Source organism: Ictidomys tridecemlineatus, unplaced genomic scaffold, assembly GCF_052094955.1.
Source record: "Ictidomys tridecemlineatus isolate mIctTri1 unplaced genomic scaffold, mIctTri1.hap1 Scaffold_174, whole genome shotgun sequence".
In the NCBI taxonomy this organism is placed as follows: Eukaryota; Metazoa; Chordata; class Mammalia; order Rodentia; family Sciuridae; genus Ictidomys; species Ictidomys tridecemlineatus.
Window position 1 is genome coordinate 91,369 of NW_027521507.1, and position 19,882 is coordinate 111,250.

General features: G+C 44.6%; 3 protein-coding genes and 1 long non-coding RNA gene across 10 annotated transcripts in view; 3 read left to right on the top strand and 1 right to left on the bottom strand.

The window, feature by feature from the left end:
• On the top strand, nt 1-10,304 carry LOC144372843 (vimentin-like). 3 transcript variants are annotated; one of them, XM_078036102.1, is made up of 9 exons: nt 1-70; nt 282-356; nt 1,062-1,180; nt 2,136-2,200; nt 4,971-5,053; nt 6,614-6,744; nt 7,253-7,352; nt 8,042-8,135; nt 8,785-10,304. In XM_078036102.1, the coding sequence occupies exons 6-9, from the start codon at nt 6,622-6,624 to the stop codon at nt 9,311-9,313; spliced, it is 846 nt and encodes a 281-aa protein (XP_077892228.1). In that variant the 5' UTR covers nt 1-70; nt 282-356; nt 1,062-1,180; nt 2,136-2,200; nt 4,971-5,053; nt 6,614-6,621; the 3' UTR covers nt 9,314-10,304. The 3 variants fall into 3 exon arrangements, with proteins under 3 accessions (XP_077892228.1, XP_077892229.1, XP_077892227.1); XM_078036103.1 differs by having other exon boundaries at nt 6,675-6,744; XM_078036101.1 differs by lacking the exons at nt 1-70; nt 282-356; nt 1,062-1,180; nt 2,136-2,200 and adding an exon at nt 3,566-3,636 and having other exon boundaries at nt 6,675-6,744.
• LOC144372850 (vimentin-like) lies at nt 9,349-13,499 on the top strand. The gene is made up of 5 exons (XM_078036109.1): nt 9,349-9,375; nt 12,046-12,141; nt 12,228-12,389; nt 12,798-12,923; nt 13,365-13,499. Exons 1-5 carry the CDS (start codon nt 9,349-9,351, stop codon nt 13,497-13,499), a joined length of 546 nt encoding a protein of 181 aa, XP_077892235.1.
• LOC144372844 (uncharacterized) overlaps nt 11,769-19,882 on the bottom strand; it is a 22,900-nt gene continuing 14,786 nt past the window's right edge. For 3 of the 5 annotated variants that reach the window (XM_078036108.1, XM_078036107.1, XM_078036106.1), the window contains 2 exons: nt 13,266-13,358; nt 11,769-12,402 (listed from right to left, as the gene is read on the bottom strand). The gene's annotated coding sequence lies outside the window, so the exon portion shown is untranslated. Of the gene's footprint in view, nt 12,403-13,265; nt 13,654-19,882 lie in introns of all 5 variants that reach the window. The other 2 variants (XM_078036105.1, XM_078036104.1) reach the window with 2 other exon arrangements.
• LOC144372845 (uncharacterized) lies at nt 13,907-15,728 on the top strand. Its single transcript, XR_013432701.1, has 3 exons — nt 13,907-13,966; nt 14,418-14,503; nt 15,399-15,728. It is a non-coding gene; the product is annotated as an uncharacterized LOC144372845 (long non-coding RNA).

Below are 19,882 nucleotides of genomic sequence, written 5' to 3' on the forward strand. Positions count from 1 at the left end.
CAACCACTTCTGGTGAAGCATTACTGAGGAGCTTCTCGCTGCCCAGAGGAGCTGGCCCAGTCAGGAGCAGGTGGGAGCCTCAGGCAGCCTGGACCAGCTCTGCAGCAGGGCAGGGTGGGAGAGAGAGGCTACACTGACAGCAGAGGGTACGGGCAGGGTCCTGCTGCAGAAGGATGTGAGGGGCCGCAGGTGCTCCAAGTGGTGCTGGTTTGCTGCTTTGATTCTCAGTTTTTAAGATTTTGCTTCTCTCTCCATTGATTAAAACATCTTATTTTTATTAGTCTAATGCAAGTGGAAAACTCCGGAAGAAGAAAAAGAAGCAGAAAAATAAGAAAAACAGTGCAGGAGAAGCCTCAGTATGTGACCAGACTTGACTGGCCCCTGCCCAATCCCTCCGTGCCCCTTGGGCCGTGTCCCTCACGGTGGTGCTGGGAGAAGACCATTTTATTTGATGTCTTCATTTTTTCCTGTCAGGAGTATAACTATCTAAGAAGTCAAGGACAAAGAAGAGTCACCTACAGTTTTGCTTGTGATTTGCCCCTTTGTTCCTTGGTTGTCATGGCCTACTCCTAGTCTCCGTGTCCCAGCTGCCCTCTGCAGGGAGAGTCCCTTCTCAGCCCTGCTCCCTGTTGCTGTTCACCCAGCCTTCATCCCGCCAGTGCACGAGGGGTGCTGGGTGTGGAAGCCCACAGACCAGATCCCCCTCAGTCAGAATGTTACCATTCTTGCCTTGATCCTCCTTGTCTCATTGTTCGTCCTGAAGAGAGGTGGTAGCTTTGTTGCTGTTCAGTTGGAGTCACAGGTCCCAGTTCCATTCAGCTGAGGATGTGAGCTCACCTGTGAGACATGAAGTGTGGCTCTCTGGCACGATGGTTCCCAGGGCCTTCTGGATTAGTGATGGTTCTGAGCTTCCTCCTATAATACATCTCCTCCTTCTGAGTTAGATCATCTTTTAGAAAGTATATACCAAATAACTTTTCAAAGTAATTCCTTGTTATTGGTTGTCACAGCACTTGGAGTGAAGCCAGTGTGGCGATTAACAGTTCCTTCTGGGCTTTTAGGAAAGTGGGATGGAGGATATCGACCGCATCTTGGAGAGGATTGAGGATGGCAGTGGGCTCAGCCGCCCAGGTCCCCCACCACTGAGCTCCAGGAAGCATGTCCTGTATGTGGAGCACAGGTATGGCCTCAGCCTCTGATTTTGACGGAGAGGAGTGATTTAGAAAGAGGACAGTTTGCTGTCTTTATTTATTTAGAAGTGTTAAGAGTTCATTATTAAACATTTAGGAAGTAGAAAAAAAAAGAAGAAGTAAGGAAAAGACATCTGTTTCAAAGGACTTTTTTTTTGGTACTGAGAATTGAATCCAGGGGTGCTTTACCATTGAGCCATATCCCCAGCCCTTTTTATTTTTTTGAGGCAGGATCTCACCAAGTTGCTTAGGGCCTCACTAATTTGCTGAGGCGGTCCTCAAATTTTCGATCTTCCTGGATGCTAGGATTATACCTGAGCATCACTGCACCTGGCTCCTTTTTATTTTTTATTTTGAGACTGGGTATTGTTAGCTTGTTTAGGGCTTGCTAAGTAGCTGAGATCAGCCTCTAACAAGGAGTCCTCCTGCCTTGGCCTCTGAGTAGACACGGGTGTGGCACCATCATGCCCAGCTCAGGACTTCCAAACAGCTTGCCTTTGTATGTCTCATGAGGCGTTTTGAGCTGTACCAGTGTAGTGTCACCCTTGGACGATCACCCATCTCTTGGTCTGGTGGGTGCTTAATGAAACCTGATCTTTGCCAGCTTTGACAAGCAAGCTGCCTGTATCATTGAGGCCCTCCACTCCGCGTCAGGGTGCATGCTCCCTGTACGAAGCATGACAGATGAACACTGGACCCACAGGGGAGACCTACCCCAGGTTCTCTCCTAGCAGTGACCCACTGCATCCCTTGAGTTCCCCAAGGGGCCAGTAGTGGTCAGGTCCTATTACAGGTGGCAGATTTAAAGAAAGCAGGCCTAGAAATTACCTTTCAAGCCCAAAATCATTGTTCTTTGGCTGCACTCTTACTTAGCTTTCTGTAATTTCGGGTCATTGTAGGAAAGCCTGACTTAATTTTTTCTTCCTCACATTTCCCACATTCTAGACACTTGAATCCGACACAGAACTGAAACGGTATTTTGGTGCTCGAGCGGTCCTGGGGGAGCAAAGGTAAGGCCCACAGCAGCTGCATTCTCAAGCTGTTTTTACCTGCTTTCATTTCTTATGGGTGGGGGAGCCATTGAAAACCCTGGGGGAGAGTACTGAAAGCCACACTGGACAGATGGAGCCCTTCCAGGGCCTGGGCAGGTGGCTGAGATGCCAGGAGGCCAGGCTGTTTCACACCTTCTCAACTGTGCACCCCATATTTTTAAAAAGGTCCTACAAGCTGTTAAACTTTGAATCCTGAAATTTTAGCCAGATCCATTTTGTTTCTCCACCAGCAGGAAAAATGACAAAAAGTTTGGGTTCTGAGATCAGTTTTATGTCACCTAACTCGTTCCTGGCTAGTCAGCCTCTGCAGTGTCAGCTGATGGTGAGTAGGCAGTGGAGTGTCCCTTGGCTTTTCCAGGGGAAGTCAGGGCCCATCCTGGGACTTTCTTTAGGAGGTGGGAATTCCACTCTCCATCTCTGTACCGAAACATCCGGAAGCTTGTGTCTTTTTAAGTATGTGTTTTCTGATTATAGAGCTGAATGCTTTTTGTTAAAGCTCTGAAGCAGTGTAGAAATGTTCCCCTCTTATTCTGATCACCTGTGGCCATGTCCCCAGGCCTTTCTGCACGCCTCTCAAGGAAGCTGTGCTGGCTTTGGCATGTCGGAGTCCCAGGTGTCCTCTGTGCCTGATGCACAGGGTTCTTTGTTAGGCCAAGGATAGGTGTGTCCACACCTTGGCTGCAGGCCCCCTGCATCCATGCAGCCCTCCAAGAAGTGGCCCACTGTGGGTTTCCTCGAGTACCTGCGCCTTGCCCAGCTGCCCTCCCAGGAACGGTGCCACCGAGGCCCACCTGCACTCGGTTGTCCTCAGCTACATCCTTGACAATACAGTGCCTTGAAACTGTGTGAGGTGTGCACGTGGCGCCCTTGTCTGACTGGTGTCTGTTGGGTCATGAGTGGGCCAAGGATTATTTTTAGACTTCGTTTGTCCCCACTTTCCTTGTGTTTTACAGTTTTTGCCTTGTATTTTTGTTTTTAAGTGTTTGAGGACTCATGAGTTTCTGACTTCTGTGTGTTTTGGGTTATTTGTGAAAAGCACTTACATGAGCCACTACCTGCGCTGCTCAGGCTGAGTTCTGCTGCTCAGCCCAGGTCTGTCTGCCTGCCCCTGTGTTACATTTTTGCATCATCTTATTTTTGTAAATTATAGTTATTATCAGTCATTAGTTAATAATTACATTCTTTTTTAGTTTTTGTGGTGCTAGGGAGTGAACCCACAGCCACACACCTCCGAGCCACACACCTCTGAGCTGCCCCCTGCACATATTTCAGTTTTATGTATCTATTTTTGAGGTGAGGCCCTCCGTGCTTCCCAGGCTGGTCGCACACTCATGAGTCGGCATGGGCCTCCCCCTCAGCCTCCCAGGCAGCCAGGACCACAGGTCTGTAACCAGGTCAGCTCACTTACTACCTTTATAGTAGCACACTTTTTTGTTGTTTGTTTCTTCAAAAATTTAAGTCCTACTGAAGTATGTTCAGTGAAAAGCTGTGGTTCCCTCCTTCTTGGTCCCCCACCCTTGTCCTGTTGTTCAGAGACCAAACCTTAGCTCATTTCTGTTCCTCCCTCCTGGTGACCATTCAGGGTTTCCATATAGCTGTGTACTGATCTTTGGGGGGAATCTGACTTCCTCCTGAGACAGATGGGGTCTGCTCCCTTCCCCCTGTCTGTGCTGTCTCCACACCCCCTGTGTCGCTCCTCCTGACCCTCCCTCCAGCATCTGTCAGGGCTGCCTCCTCCCCTAGACTTCTGGCTGGAAGCTCACCTCAGACAGACCTGGCGGTGCCCAGGATGCTGTAGACTTCCAGGCACCGGTGGTTTCCTTTCCACTGCTTGCTGCGTGTGCAGAGTTGTGCCATGTTGTGCCTCTCAGCCTCTGGCCATGCTTTTCTTTTTGTGTATTTGTTCTTCTCATACAGTTTTAATGTCTCTTTTTGAGAAAAGAAAGATGCTGTTTTGTCCTGTTCCGGGTAGTCCAGCTCCTTATTCCTTGTTTTGTTTTAGTGAAATAGGGCACTGTTGAAAAGCCTAGAGATTGGTCTACACACATCCACATCCCATCACTCAGCTCAGGGTGCAGCCCTTCCAGGCCTGGCTAAGATGCCACCTGGCAAGGGAGCCAGACCCCCTAACAGCAGCTAAGAACTCTTGCCCAAAGGGGGCCTGGTACTCTCAACTTGTCGCTCACACAAGAGTCGCAGGGAGCTGGGTGCCTGAGGACCCTCAACACTCTGCTCTCGGTCTTCTTCCTTGCAGATATATGCCAATTTCCTCCTCAGTTTTCCTCATTGTTTCCATGTTTTCCTTTTCAAAGATTGGAGTCATATTACTGGGGTCTGGGTCAGAGGTCCACTTCCCTAATTTGCCTCTGGCCACAGCCAGGCATTCCTCCTGTGCAGCCTGTCCCACAGGAAGCAGCTCGTTTGCTCAGGGAATTTCAGTGGCCCTGAGCTCCTGCTCTGCACCATGTTCTAGGGTTTCACTTTTGTTTCCTTTTTGTCCCTCTTGCCTTTGTGCTGGACTATTGGCCTCCCTGTTCCCCTGGACCTGATGGTAGCTGCTTGCACAGGTCGCAGCTGGGGTCCCCTCTTCATGCAGCAGTGCTTTGCTCTCCCTCCCTGTGTGCCCCCCTGCCCACTGCTCTGCCTCCAGGGAGGGCTGGAGGGATTGGGCGGCCAGCCTGGCCCCTGGCCCGTGGAGGTAAAGCTGTGCCTGTCTCCTCCTCCCCAGGCCGCGACAGAGGCAGCATGTATAACCCAAGTGCACGTGGCTGACGACCCCCAAGAGCACCTGGCCGCGGTACAGCAAGCCAGGTGATTCTGTCACTCCTGCAGCAGGGGGCTGGCATGCTGGCCTCAGTGCCTTCTGGGTGGGCCTTGCAGCACCATGTGCAGCTGCGTGTGAGGTATGGTGTTCCTGAGGGTGCAGCAGCCTGTATGTCCCCAGCTGGCCTGACCTGTGCAGAAGCTCTCAACTTCCTTGCCGTCTGCCTCGTCCTCTGGGTGCCATGCTACAGGAAGCAGCTGAACAGAGGCTTGCATTTTTAAGTGTTTTTTTGTTTGTGTGCTGGCACTGAGCCTGAGCCCTCCAAGCCACACATGCCAGGCTGGGCTCTGCTGCTGAGCTGCATCCTCAGCCCTTGAGTTTGTTTTCACATTATGATAATTTGGGGGCTGGGGTTGTAGCTCAGTGGTAGAGCACTTGCCTAGCATGTATGAGGCCTTGGGTTCAATTCCTAACACCACATAAAACTAAATAAGCAATATAAAGGTATTGTGTCCATCTACAACTAAAAATATTTTAAAAAATCAATAATGTATGATAGTTTTATGTTTAAAGAAAACAGCCATGCAGAAGGTGCAGGGTAGGAAGTGAATGCCCTTTCTGGGCATCGGCTACACAGCATAGAGAAGCATCCAGACAGCCCTCTGCAGGTTGATGGGGCACATACTGTAGAAGAGGTCATGGGTGTGTAGAGGACATGTGTGGAGGGTGGTAACCAACGCACCTCACCTGCTGTGCCTGTGGGGTGAGGGGATTCTAGAAGAATCCCCTTGGACTCCCAGTGAGGATCGCCTGGGAGTTCGGGGCCTGTACTTGTAGGATCAACCCTGATGCCTCTCATGTATCTTCTCTTTCCACCAGGTCTCTTGCCCTTCTTGCAAAGGAACCCGAACATGGTAGAGATAGGGGCTCATTGTCTCAATCTGCAGGACTTGGACCTTGGGCGGGGCTCTCAGGATGGAGTAGCTCAGGGGAAGCCCATGAGAACCATTGGCCATTTAGCGGTTGTCTTAGCAGACTGAGTTTTTCAGGTTAACCAGAGGAAATGGTCCCTCCACACAGTCACACAAAAGGAGCAGAACCATATTTGGTCAGGGATTACACATGGCCAAGGCTTCTGACCTGGCCCTGTGCCCACTGCTCGCCTCCTGCCCCAGCCCCTCACAGCCACCCTGGCTGCTGGTCCCAACCAGACGTGATCGGGCACCCAGATGGACCTCCATGCTCCCATCCCTGAGGTTTGTTGTCCTGGGCCATTTCGGCTCCATCCTTTCCCAGAGCTCATCTGAATTCTATAGAGAAGTGAGTCTTTGTGGAAAGCAAACGGAGGCCAGCTCCCGGGACAGCCCAAGGAAGCAGTGGGAAGCAGGCCCAGGTGTTCTGAGAGAGTCCCTGGATGTCAGCCTCTGGCCCAGAGGCAGCCCAGCCCCAGGCCTGGGTGACCTGTGAGACCCCTCAGATCGAGTGGGTTGGTATCACAGAGTTCTTTCTGAGAACAGCACAAGGGAGACTATTGGGGCTATTGTGCTCTGTAGAGGCGCCATGTCCTGGCATCCAGCACACCCACTCTGTGCACTCTCACCTGCCAGGTCTGTCTATGTGGCTGTTGGAATCGAAAAAAGGGCTTTCCTTCTTTGTGTTTGAACACAGTGAGGAGTACCAGCAGGCACAGCACAAGTTCCTGGTGGCCGTGGAGTCCATGGAGCCAAACAACCTTGTGGTATGTGGGCCCCACAGCTGCCAGTGGGTGGAGGGCGAGTGCCCGGGCAGCTGCTCCCTTGGCAGTGGGCCCCCGGACCCGAGGGGCACTGTGAAGACTTGGCACTCAGGTGCTCTCCTGCTGGAAGCTGCGTGTAGTGGCACTATGGTCCTTCCCAGGTGCTGCCTCTGTCTTGGGCCTCATTGGGGAGGTAGGGGGAGCATGTAGATCCTGCTGGCCCCATGTCCCCCACGTAGGGGGGGCGGGAACCTGCTTGCATTCAGTCCTCTGTCCTGAGACCTGGGAGCGAATACAGCCCCACTGGGCAGGCAGTTTCCCCAGTTCCCACCTGGAGCCAGGTCCAGGCCTTGGCTGGGTAATAACAGTGCACACCTGGAGTCCAAAGGGAATTTCGTCTGTCACCTGGTGATCATCTCTCCTGGTGTGCACAGGTCCTGGTGGACTGCAGGGGTGTCCTTTGGGTCCCTGCCTGTGACCTTCCTCCAGAGCTGCCCTTCTTTTCTGGTAGATTCTGCTCCAGACAAGCCCCTACCATGTGGACTCACTCCTGCAGCTCAGTGATGCCTACCGCTTTCAAGAGGATCAGGAGATGGCACAAGACCTCATAGGTGAGACCCAGTAGGCAGTGCAGCCTGCCTGTTCTCGCCACTAGAGCAGATGCAGGTGGCGGGACGTTGTCATGTAGCACTTTGTGGAAGGTGTGTCATGCCTGGTTTAGTGTGTCCCGGAACTGGGCAGCCATCACTGCAGTCCATTCCAGGAAAACACCTGCCATCTTCTATCTTCCCGCAGGCCCCAGAACCCCTGACTTCTGGTCAGACTCTCCGTGGCCCTACCTGTGTGGGGAGCCATTCAGTGGAAGCACTGTGCGTGGTCTCTGCCCATGGTTGTGTGCCCCATGTGTTGTGTGACCCAGGTTTGCGTGTGCTCTTGGCTGGATAGTACTCCCCCTTTGGACAGACGTGGTTGGCGTATCCGTCATCAGTGGTGGTTCTGGTTGCTCTTCCGTGTGTGCACGCATGCTGCTGTGGGCATCTGGGCCGTGTTTGTATCACCTGCGGACTGGGCATGAACAGGACATGTGGCAGTTGCACCCCATGGTGTCGAGGGCGTTTCTCATTCAGGCTCACATGTTCTGTGGCTGCAATTAATGCCGTGGCACCAGGGAAACCTAGGAGGTCCCATTGCAGGGTCCCAATTCTGTGACCCCTTCTTTCCAGTGCTTCGCTTGTTTGGGGTCTTGGGAGTTGCAGGCGCCTACTGTGGCTGACTCCTGCCTCTGTGTTGCTGCCCACAGAGCGAGCGCTGTACAGCATGGAGTGTGCCTTCCACCCCCTGTTCAGTCTCACCAGTGGGACATGCCGGCTGGACTACTGCAGACCCGAGAACAGGTGAGCCGCCTCTCCTGAGGGCAGCCCTCCCTGTGTCCGGGATACTTCTGCAGGCCTCACAGGCCTGTGTCTTGATTCTTAAATCAGTGATGCTTAAGTCAGATTCAGCCTGACAGAGCAGACCTGGGTCTATGCTCTGCTTTATGACATTTCTGTGCTGACCACCTCTGGCATCAGCCCCGAGGCAAGGCTGCATGACCGCAGCAGTCTTCCTGCTGTCCTGTGTGTATTCTTGCTGCTCTGGGCAGCGCTGCTTGGCTGTGGCATGGCCCCCACCTTATGGCCACCATGCCCTGTCTCAGTGCAGCAACGTGGCTGCACTGGGCACTCTGTCTAGACTTTCTCCACTGGTTTCTTTTTCTAGTAAACTCTCAGTTCTAAAAATAAGTCTACAGGATGACTAAAGTCACATAGCTTTATGTACCCAAAAGTAGCGCCATTGACAGCGCCCTTGGCGGGGTCCCGTCCTCTGCCACTCTTGCTCCGGGTCCCCATGCTAGAGACGCAGCAGCGCTCCCACCGCCCACACCCACCACGCTCTCGCTAACCTCTCCTCCCGGAGACAGTCCGCACCTCTGCAGCCGCCCAGATCACCGCTTCCCTCCTTGACCATGTCCTCCAGGACTGTGTCCTCATCCTCCTAAAGCAGGATTTTCGGCGGCCCAGGCACAGCGAGCCGGCCGAGCTCCAGTCAGAGCTACGTGACCACGTCCACCCGCACCTATAGCCTGGGTAGCGCGCTGCGCCCCAGCACCAGCCGAAGCCTCTATGCCTCGTCCCCAGGCGGTGCCTATGTTTCGCGCTCCTTGGCCGTGCGCCTGTGGAGCAGCGTGCCCGGGGTGCGGCTGCTGCAGGACTCGGTGGACTTCTCACTGGCCGATGCCATCAACACCAAGTTCAAGAATACCCGCACCAACGAGAAAGTAGAGCTGCAGGAGCTAAATGACCGCTTCGCCGACTATATAGACAAGGTGCGTTTCCTGGAGCAGCAGAACAAGATCCTGCTGGCCGAGCTCGAACAGCTCAAGGGCCAGGGCAAGTCGCGTCTCTGGGACCTCTATGAGGAGGAGATTCGGGATCTGCGACGGCAAGTGGACCAACTCACCAATGACAAGGCCCGCGTGGAAGTGGAGCGCGACAATCTGGCTGAGGACATCATGCGCCTCCGAGAGAAGTAAGACGGTGCTCACGGCGCCCCACTGGAGGCACGGAAATGGAGGGAGAGGGGAACAGCACCCCGGTGAGTGGCTGCCACGTCCTTGGGGAAGAGGCCTGGGCTGTGGCTCTCGGGCGAACGTGGGGGAGTGAGGCTGTGGGTGCAGTGGCGCAGCCCCGCCCTGAACCTAGACCTCGCAGTTAGCATTTCCCTTCTCCCCCTACTTATTGCCCAAGAACGCTCCGGTTCTTGTTACAGATTTCTTCAAACTACCACGTTATCTGTTGTTGAAGGCCATCGGACAGATGAGAGAGATTTCCCCAAACTTTCAGAAAGTTTCCTGGTTCTCCTGGGGGGTTGCCAGTTGCCAGAAGGAAGGAGGGGGGAGAGGATAGTTCTGAAGGAAGCAAGACAAAGGGATGGAAGAAGCTTTTCAGGGGTAGTGGGAGAGGGGTTTGTCTTGGAAGTTGTTGCAGCGAGCGTTTTGTCTCAGCGCAGTACCCCCAGGTCCGGCTAAAACTGCAGAAGGTGGGAGTTCTAAAAGCTTTAGTCTCTGGTGAGGGTGGAGATGGCGCAGCAGCTCTTGTCTCATTTTTGTAACACATTGGCATTCTGGTTTCAAACACATACAGTTTGATTTAGTTTGTCGTTTACTTAAGCTAAGTTGGCTCACTTTTACAATATCACGACACACACACATAGTTTAAAGCCCTATAGTTTAAAATGTAAAAAGTATTGGAGGATAAGAAATTTAGTTTAACTGGAATTAAGCCAATAAGTTTCTTTTCTTCTTTCCAAGTCCTATTGTGGCATTAAAGTTAGATGGAGGTATCACTATGTACAACTATTTTGTGATATAATAAGGGTGAAAAGAAGCCATCTATCTCTGTGGCTGAAGGGTATTAATGGTTTCTATGGGCTTCACTATGGAATGTAGATACACACATTCTAGCAAATGTGATGGCTCTGGACAGAAATAATAGGAGTCTTTGTGTTCCCAGAGCAGCTATGCAACAGGCTACATTCTTATTGAATATGTAATGAGCATAGTTTTAATTGGGCACAAGTATTTGCTAACATCCGTTATCTAATATCTGCCCCAGACTGGTAAATTATGTGATGTGTAAAGTTCTTAAAGCTACAGTCACTTCTCACATTTTGAGAAGCCTTTCTTTATTGCGTCCTTATATTCTTTTTATTCTCTCCATTAATAAAAATAAACCCAAGGATGAATAATGGAATTATATGAAAAGCTTTTTATTTTTGCTCCAAAATTAGATGGAGTTAAAATTGGTATCCTAAACCAGGGAGATTCCCAGCATAGTTTTGCTCTTGGGAACACTTAATGGGATTTGCTGCAAAACTCTTTTCAGATAAATAGTCTAGGATAAAATTTTTAATCTGAAACACATTTGCCAAACCAATTGAAACACAGCTATATGTGCCTTATTTTAGTCCTTGAGCATTTATGACCATTGTTCCTATAATATTTTCTGCAGAGTTATGAGTTAATATAAAACAATACAATATGAAAGATTCCCTGTTTTGGGATTTAATAAATGCTTCATTCTCTTCCATGAAATAGAATGTCACTTTGAAGATCTAAAAAGAGGTTAATAAAGTATCTTTTATATCTCTTTTAGGGCTTAACAGGAAGCCCAAATGAATTTTTTCTATTCCATTTTTAAACATTTTTCCATGAAGATGATAAGTGTCTCAACATTTTAATACTATAAGGCTATAAACTATAATGCAAATTATTAATAAACTGTAATCCAAGTTATTACAAGATAAGGAATATTAAACATTCCCTGGAGGGGAAATAAAATCTTATTTGCAAGATCACACATTCTGGTTTGGAATGTAGACTTCATAAATAGTGAAAACAAAGAAGAACAAGATCAGCAAGAAGTCTCTCTGTAGTTTTGTTCTGTGCAAACATTTTGGCCAGTCATTGTGAAACTGGTTAAGTAACTGAATTGACACAGTAACAAGTGAAGAAGATAGACACACCCATATAGGATGAGTCAGGGAAGTTTCAGGAGAAGAATTCACTAGAAAAGACAAAACAAATATAGTTCTTTTTCTTATTTGCCTGGCTGCACCTTTGCCTGTGCATATCCTGAATTGGAGGATTGAATAGCTACTTGATATAAATCTAGTCTTGTAACCTGGATGCCAGAAAATGAAATAGTTGCTCTGGATCCCAAGGATAAATATCAGAACATTTTCACAGAGAGAAAGGGAGAGAGAGAGAGAAAATGAACTTAGATATATGCTTAAACTTTTGAAGCACAAATTTCTGTTTTACATGTACTCATGTTACATGAAATTGTGAAATGAAATTTGCTCACCCTGATCATCATGTTATTCCATGGAATTAAATCGTAAAAACTCTGCAGCATTGATTTTCTAGATTTAAAAAATAATAAAACACTACTGATAAAAATGTAGATTCAAGAATAATTGAGCACTCATTACCATGTTAGTATACATTTATTTATTTTTAGGCTGTCTGTTAGTTCCTTTGAGTACAAACAATTGAGTCCCAGTTCAAATTTATAAATAGGAAAAGAGAACATAGCATAGTGTAACACAAAGTGATTTATAAACTTATTCAAGGGTCATAAAATTTGTCAATGTCTTTTCTATAGTAAAGAGACTAGGTTCATGTGATTAACTTAAAATGAATAAATGAGATAAACCGTAGACATTTGCACCCTCTATATCTTGTCTTTTCTCTCTTCAAAATAGGATGTGGACAATGCATCTCTGGCACGTCTTGACCTTGAACGTAAAGTGGAATCCTTGCAAGAAGAGATCGCGTTTTTGAAGAAACTACATGATGAGGTCAGTGGCATAGCTGTCAGTGAATGAATGAGGGGAAAGCTGCTCCCTGTCCACCTGACTGACCTTCTGTCTGTCCTTTCCCTCAGGAAATCCAGGAGCTGCAGGCTCAGATTCAGGAACAGCATGTCCAGATTTATGTGGATGTCTCCAAGCCTGACCTCACGGCTGCCCTGCATGATGTAGGTCAACAGTATGAGAGTGTGGCGGCCAAGAACCTTCAGGAGGCAGAAGAATGGTACAAGTCCAAGGTATGCAGTGAGTCTGTGTGGTAGAACAAAAGAAAAGCAATTCTGAAAACACTACACCTGTCTGTGATTTCTAACTATTTTTTAGCTTGGCTCAAAAGCTGGCTTTAACTTAAATCTTTTGCTACAGCCTCCCCACCATGCACTGTGCCTCTTTTAGAATAGTAGACCCTGTTTTCACTAATCTTTTACAGTACTTCAGAGAAATCCCCAACACCACTATATTTAAATGAGTTCAATAGAATGAATACTGTTTGAAAACTAAAGTCAGCATTCTAATGCTCTTTCTGTAACTTCAAAACATAAACTAGACATAGTTCAGAAAACACTGGGTCAGAATTATGATTTCTTTCCCTAAGAGTGAAAAGACTCGAATGTGGACAATATCCATTTCTGATTTCTTCCCAACAGTTTGCTGACCTCTCTGAGGCTGCTAACCGGAATAATGATGCTCTGCGCCAGGCAAAGCAGGAGTCAAATGAGTACCGGAGACAGGTGCAGCCTCTCACCTGCGAAGTGGATGCACTTAAAGGAACTGTGAGTACCACCCCATAGTAAAAGGAGGAAATTATGAGCTTGGATCCATTTTGTTGACCAAGCTAATAGTGACACCTGAACAAAATTTCAAGTGAAGAAAATTTATATATTTGTCCAAAGAAAATGAGTGCTCCAGATAGACGCACAAAGCACTAGATGGAATTCTTGGAGGTATTAGCTTAATCTGTGGTTGCTTGCAGTAAGAGAAACTTGCTGCTCACATTCTCCATCCAAAATTAGAGTGGGCACCCTTTTCCACTAATGGACCATTGTATACCATCTATAATTGGTTCTGGGAATAGCTAGGTGTTTCCAGGAAGTAACATCAGAAGCCCTTCTCACCTCCTGCAAAATGAGTCCCTGGAACGCCAGATTCGTGAAATGGAAGAGAACTTCGCCGTGGAAGCTGCTAACTACCAACACACTATTGGCCACCTGCAGGATGAGATTCAGAACATGAAAGAAGAAATGGCTCATCACCTTTGTGAATACCAAGACCTGCTCAATGTTAAGATGGCTCTTGACATTGAGATTGCCACCTACAGGAAGATGCTGGAAGGCGAGGAGAGCAGGTAGAGAACACAGACTCTTATGTGCGAATTAGTAGCTGGAGTTCCAAGGCACTCTGCCCCTCTTTTTATCTTTTGAACATTTCTTCAAGGTAACTCCTTTCCACTCCTTATAGATGAGGAACTTCAGGTTCAGAGGAAGCAACCTGCCACAGACAGAGCTAATAATAGCAGAACTGGAATTAGAACCCATAGTTTGTCAAAATCCACACTATTTCCCCTCTGTAATGTCTCTAGTTTATGTCTCTGTGAGGAAATGCTTGAAATAAAAATTTAAATGTACTAATGGGACCAACCACAGGTAAATAGTTATGAGACACATCTCTAATGTGAATTGCAAGAGTAATTTTTATTGGATGAAAATGAGGAGTATATAAATTTATTCCTTGCTATTAGAGGATAACAATTTTACTGTTTTTCTTTTTTATAGGATTTCTCTTCCTCTTCCCAACTTTTCCTCCCTGAACCTGAGGGGTAAGCATTTTATTTCCTTTTTTGAAAACTTTCAACAGGTTATGACCTTGAATAAAAGCTGTACATACTCAGTGCAGCAGTATATTCCCAGCAAGAATAAAAGAAGAAATCCATATCTTATCTGTTTATGGTAAAGCCCTCATTTTTTCTGATACCTGAAAAATGCCAAAATGTCAGAAAACATGCATAATTTTCAAATCCAAATACTCTCTTGAATGTTACACTTCAAGTTAAATGTAAACTTAATTTTGCTCCTTCCTAATGGAGTACACTGTAACATTTCATTCATGAGGGCAAGGAGGTATTAGATAACTTGTTTTTCAAACAGATAATATATCGTAGAATTATTTGGGAATAGCACTTTTTTTTCAAACAATTGCAAAATAATCAATTCTTTGAGTAAAATGGGTTACATTTTTTAAAAGTTTTATTTTTTGTATTATTTATTTAGAAACTAATCTGGATTCACTCCCTCTGGTTGACACCCACTCAAAAAGGACACTTCTGATTAAGACGGTTGAAACTAGAGATGGACAGGTTGGTATCTTTAAAATTGAAAAATGGAAAAAATAATTAAAACAAACAATAACAAATTAAAAGAAAATAAATAAAATGGAGTAATTTCAGAAGGGTATCAATCCCCTTTCAAGTCAATAAACCTATATATCAGAAATAGCTAGCTAATTTGAGAAGTTGCCTTTTCTTCCTTTCATGCCTGCTACAAGAATAAACTGCTTGTTCCAGCAATACACATGGCCTAGTAATTATTTGGCTCCAGGATGAGATTGTATAGTAATTCTCTTCCTTCATTCCAGAATTAGCAAACTGTTGTGGTACTTAATTTGAAATGGAAGTAAGACTTCCTTAAGTTACTTCCTATACTACTTCACCACATTACCTCAATATCAGGATTGTTTTTATCTTGGACATATGGCCCTGTCTTAATGACTGTTGCCTAAATACTTCTAAACCTCTTCATTTATTATAAGAATGTGCCTACAGATCAATTGGTTTCTTGTTACCGCTCTGTACTAGGAAATACATGGTTGCACTTTAGTGTAATCATGAAATCTTCCCTTACACATAAATTTAAAATGTACTTGCTATTCATTTTAATATGCCTTTATTGCTTTTAAGTTTTACTGCATAGAGTTTTTATGGCATCCTTCAAAAACACAGGTTTTTGAAAAGTTTTCTTTTGGTATGTCATAAATTCCATGGATAGTTACTTTGCCTATAGATGACAGGCATTTTGTACATGTATCAGTCCCTCTATGCTGCAATTCTTACCATGTAGAATCAGTGCGACCTTCCACATGGCACAATAAATTATATATGTTTAATAAGATTTTTCTTTGCTGTGATTTATGGAATAATTTAAACTTTTGCATGTAGTATTATATTTGATTTGAGTTTTATTTATTTTTAACAGGTTATCAACGAAACTTCTCAGCATCATGATGACCTTGAATAAAAGCTGTACATACTCAGTGGAGCAGTATATTACCAGCAAGAATAAAAAAATCCATATCTTAAAGAAACAGCTTTCAAGTGCCTTTCTGCAGTTTTTTAGGAGCGCAAGATAGATTTGGAATAGGAACGAGCTTTAGATCTTAACAACCGACACTCCTAAAAGATTTAGAAAAAAAGTTTACAACATAATCTAGTTTACAAAGAAGTCTTGTGCTAGAATAATTTTTAAAAAGTATTTTTGAATACCATTAAAACTTCTTTTTTTCAGCAAGTATCTGAGCAACTTGTTTCTGCTTCAATAAATCTTTAGAAAAACTTTTCTACGGTGTTATTTACTGTATAACATTAGAACAATTATCTCTTTGATCCTATTTGTTAATTTGCCACTAAAATAATATTTAGGTATTAAGTTAGTAAATTCTATTTCTTTATGCTCACTTCTTTTCAGTTGTTACTATTATCTTTTAAATTTAGGCTGGCAGTGTTCAGTGGTAAGATACAGGTTCAATCCTGTACACCAAAGAAAAAATTTACAATTAGATACAATATAGATGGCCCGCCACTCAGGATGGTTCAATGAAGAATTTTTTTACTTCCTAATGAACAAAAATCCCTGTGCATTCAGTAGAAATTGTACTTCTGGTCTTTTTCTAGGCTAGTGATATATGGTAATATACTCTTATATGCAGTGAGCCACAGCTCCCAGTCTACCACACAAAACAAGAGACACTGCACTATACTGTGTTGCTGAGCTTGTTTGTAGGTTAAGTTTATTAAATGCATTTTCAACTTACAATGTTTTCAATTTCTGATGAGATTATTAGAATAATACCCAGATGTAAGTAGTTGGGAACCTGTGTAATAAAATGACGTGTGCAAAATTGATAGACCTCTTTATAACATGAGTTCAGCTGGATCCATGTTCACGTGTAATTTCAAGTCCAGAGACTTCATAAAGTTAAAAAATGCAAACTTCTTTTTCTGTATGTGCAGCACAAGATTAGTACAAATTCCACTATGGGATTTGAATCATTAAGCAATGACCAAAGTTGCAGGAAATGCAACTTCCACTTGCAGGATGTAGAGAAATGGGGCAAGTTCACCAAGTTTCAAGTTATGAAAAGTGGCGTGCTTTGGTGTATGCGGTTGTATGAGCATAAATAACATGTAAACTTGTATTTACATCTATAGATTTAAACTTTTAAAATAGAATTCTTCCCTCAGGCCTGCCCTTTCAACCAGCTGATCTGTCATTAAAGTTGGCACCTGCAGAGTTAATAGAATAGATATTTTAATGACCTTTGTGTTTGGAAAATGGTATCAGACACAAAATAAAAATCCTTGCCTTTTCAACTGGGGAGATGAGATTATTACATGTACATCACATGGCCAGACAGTGCTAACTGTAAGTGTAATAAGGTTTTAAAACCTGGAGCACTAAGAATAAGTAGTGTAGTCATAAAAAGCTTCCTATAGACCTGCCATGGGGCAGACCTTAGGAAAGTTCATAAAATTTAGAGAAATAGAAGAAGGAAGGTATTGCCCAGAGGCAAGAGAGTTGTTATAATGGTTGACAGTGTGTATTTTGGAGTGAAACTCCTTTGGGTACATTCCTGGACTTCTCTAAACCACCATTTCCTGTATCTTTATTATTATTATCCCATATCCTTCAGAAATAATACAGTAGACATATGTTGTAATTTTTTTCTGTGCTTGCTGTATCCCTCTCTGAAGTTGCTGAGGGGAATAGTAATAGTTCACGGGAATTCTTGCTTATAGGCAGCTATGTTAGCTGTGATTTTTATCATTTTGTGACAACAGGCACAGCAGAAGTAAAGAAATGATTGGCCACTGAAGTGACTCCTAGCTAGGGTGACTTTGAACCCTGACTTGCCTGGAGTAGTCATAGTTCACACCTGTGTGTCAGCACAATTATTAGAACTGCCCCTTTCAGACTCACAAATGTACCATTTCAGACAATAGGTTACCCCTGTCATCCTATCCTTAGAATAATCTAGTAAGAAGGCTATTCTGTTCATATTGGGATTTCTTGAGTGTGGTTGACCCCTATTCCAACAACTGCCATGGTATGATCTGCTTCACCAGTGTAAACTAGCAGATATCTAAGCCCTTAACCCATTAAGCCCCAAGTTCTGAATTCTGCAAATATTTTAATGCAGTTGACACAGGTGCATTAAAATAAGTTGGAAGTCATAACCAAGAGCCTATATATATTATTAATTATATAATTAATATAATTATTATATTAATATCAGATTTAATAATTAAATTCTCATTTTATATTATATAATTATATATCAGATACTATATGTGAATTTTTATAAGTGTTCTACATCTAAGATAATGGGACAAAATGGATCAAGAAACCTTTTCTATTTGATTTTTGGTTTTGTTCTCAGTCTTTTAGCCATGCTCACCATGTTCCCCCCTCAGCATCCTGACCCTATTTCCTTTCTCACTTTGTTCGGTTTATATGAATGTCATCCCAGGAAGCCTCAGATTCATGTTGGTTTTCTTCACACAAATGACCCTTTAGTATTTAAAAGGAATTAAGAAGTCAGTCACAATTTGTTTTGTTTTGTTTTAAGGGAAGAGAGAATTCATGACAAGGAGTTTGGCCCATACCCTTCAAGACTACTGGGGTCCCCATCCTTCAAAATCCCTTATAGCTCTTTCAAAAATCACATCCCAGAAGTGGAAAACATGAGCTGGCCTCTCTTATCTGTGACTGTCAGAAATTAGACCTTAATGAAAAGGCCTCACAGGAGCCCATGTCATAGGAATTAAAATCTCATTAAGTCTTCTTTTATTTTTGTCTTTAATTATGCTGTTAGCATTTTCCTTATCTTCCACTTTGAAAAACTCATAAAAGAAACCATGTTCTCACCACCTAGGGTGAAGCAGAGATTAGTGCTGGGTTCTTTTATATATAACATTATTCCAAGATTAAAGGAGATAACAGAAAAATGTAGAGGGTGGAGAGAAGGAAATTAAGACATAAAGGATACTTCTGTAGAAAGTTACCCAGGGTACTGTTAAATCCAACTCAGTTTTCTCACAACCATGACAAATGGAAGAGACTGCTGGTGTATGAAACAAATGTCTTATTTTACCCTGAAATATACAATAGTAATCTCCCTTTCCACAACCAGACTTTTAACAAAGCCACTCAGAAAACAAAATCTCTTTTCTAAGACTGTGAGATTAAGGGAGTAAAGAGGAGAGGAAGAAGGGGAGGGACACCATCTTCTATTACAGCTATGGTCTGAATGCTTGTGTTCTCCCAAAATGCATATGGTGGAACCAAAGTCCCAATGGATGGTATTCAGAGGTGGGGCCTTTGAGGTACGAGGTCAAGAGGGCAGAGCTCTCATCAGTGAAATTGGTGCCTTATCAAAGAGGCCTGGCAAAGCTTATCTGGTCCTTCCACTAGCAGGACACGGCATGAAAGCACCATGTATAGAGTAGGACTCGGGCCCTCACTAGAGGTGGAATTTGTTGGTGGCATGGTCATAGACTTTGCAGCCTCCTGAATCATAAGAATTTAGGTTTCTGTTATTCCTAATACACCAAATATAGGCATTTTGTTACAGCAGCTCAGACAGACTAAGCCTTCATGGGCTTCTTAAAGTAAGCAAGAAAAGCAAACAGTATGTCCAAGAGAATGCTGTCTCTCCAACCTGCCTGACCTCGACTAAATGAAGGGTCTGAATTGTTCTGCTCATGCTTCCATAACAAAATAGAGCACATAGGGTGGTTTAAACAACAGGAGTTTAGTTTCTTATTGTTCTAGAGATCAGAAAGTCTGAGATCCAGGGGCTTGCAGAGAGATATAGAAAACCTGACAGTCTTTCTTGAAAAAAAAAATAAATAAACAACAGATGGTATAACACTTGAATTCTGCCAAACATTTAATTTGCAAAATTCAAATCATAAACACTTTCAGATCATAAAAATGAGGGAACATCTTCTAATTCATTATATGAAGATAGTTGACTTAGTCATTGGTGATACTACAAGAAAATACCTGAGAATGGATAATTTACCAAGAACATACATTTATTTCTTACTGTTCTTGGAGACTGAGGGTCCAAGATCAAGGATGCAACAGGTTTGGTGTCTGGTGAGGGCCTGGTCTCTGCTTCCAAGGTGCTTCATTTTCATAGCATCCTCTGGAGGAGATGAATGCAGTGTCCTCAAATGATGGAAAGGATAGAAGGGGTGGAAAGGGATGAATTTCTGGCAAGCCCTTTCATAAGGGCATTTAATCTCTTTCATGAGAATAGAGCTCTCATGACTCAGTCACCTCCTAACTGTCACACCATCCCTCCCAATACTTCATATTTCATCGTGAACGTTGGAAGGGACACAATTACAAAACTAGACAAAGACACCAAAGCTGATAAACACGGGACGTCAACT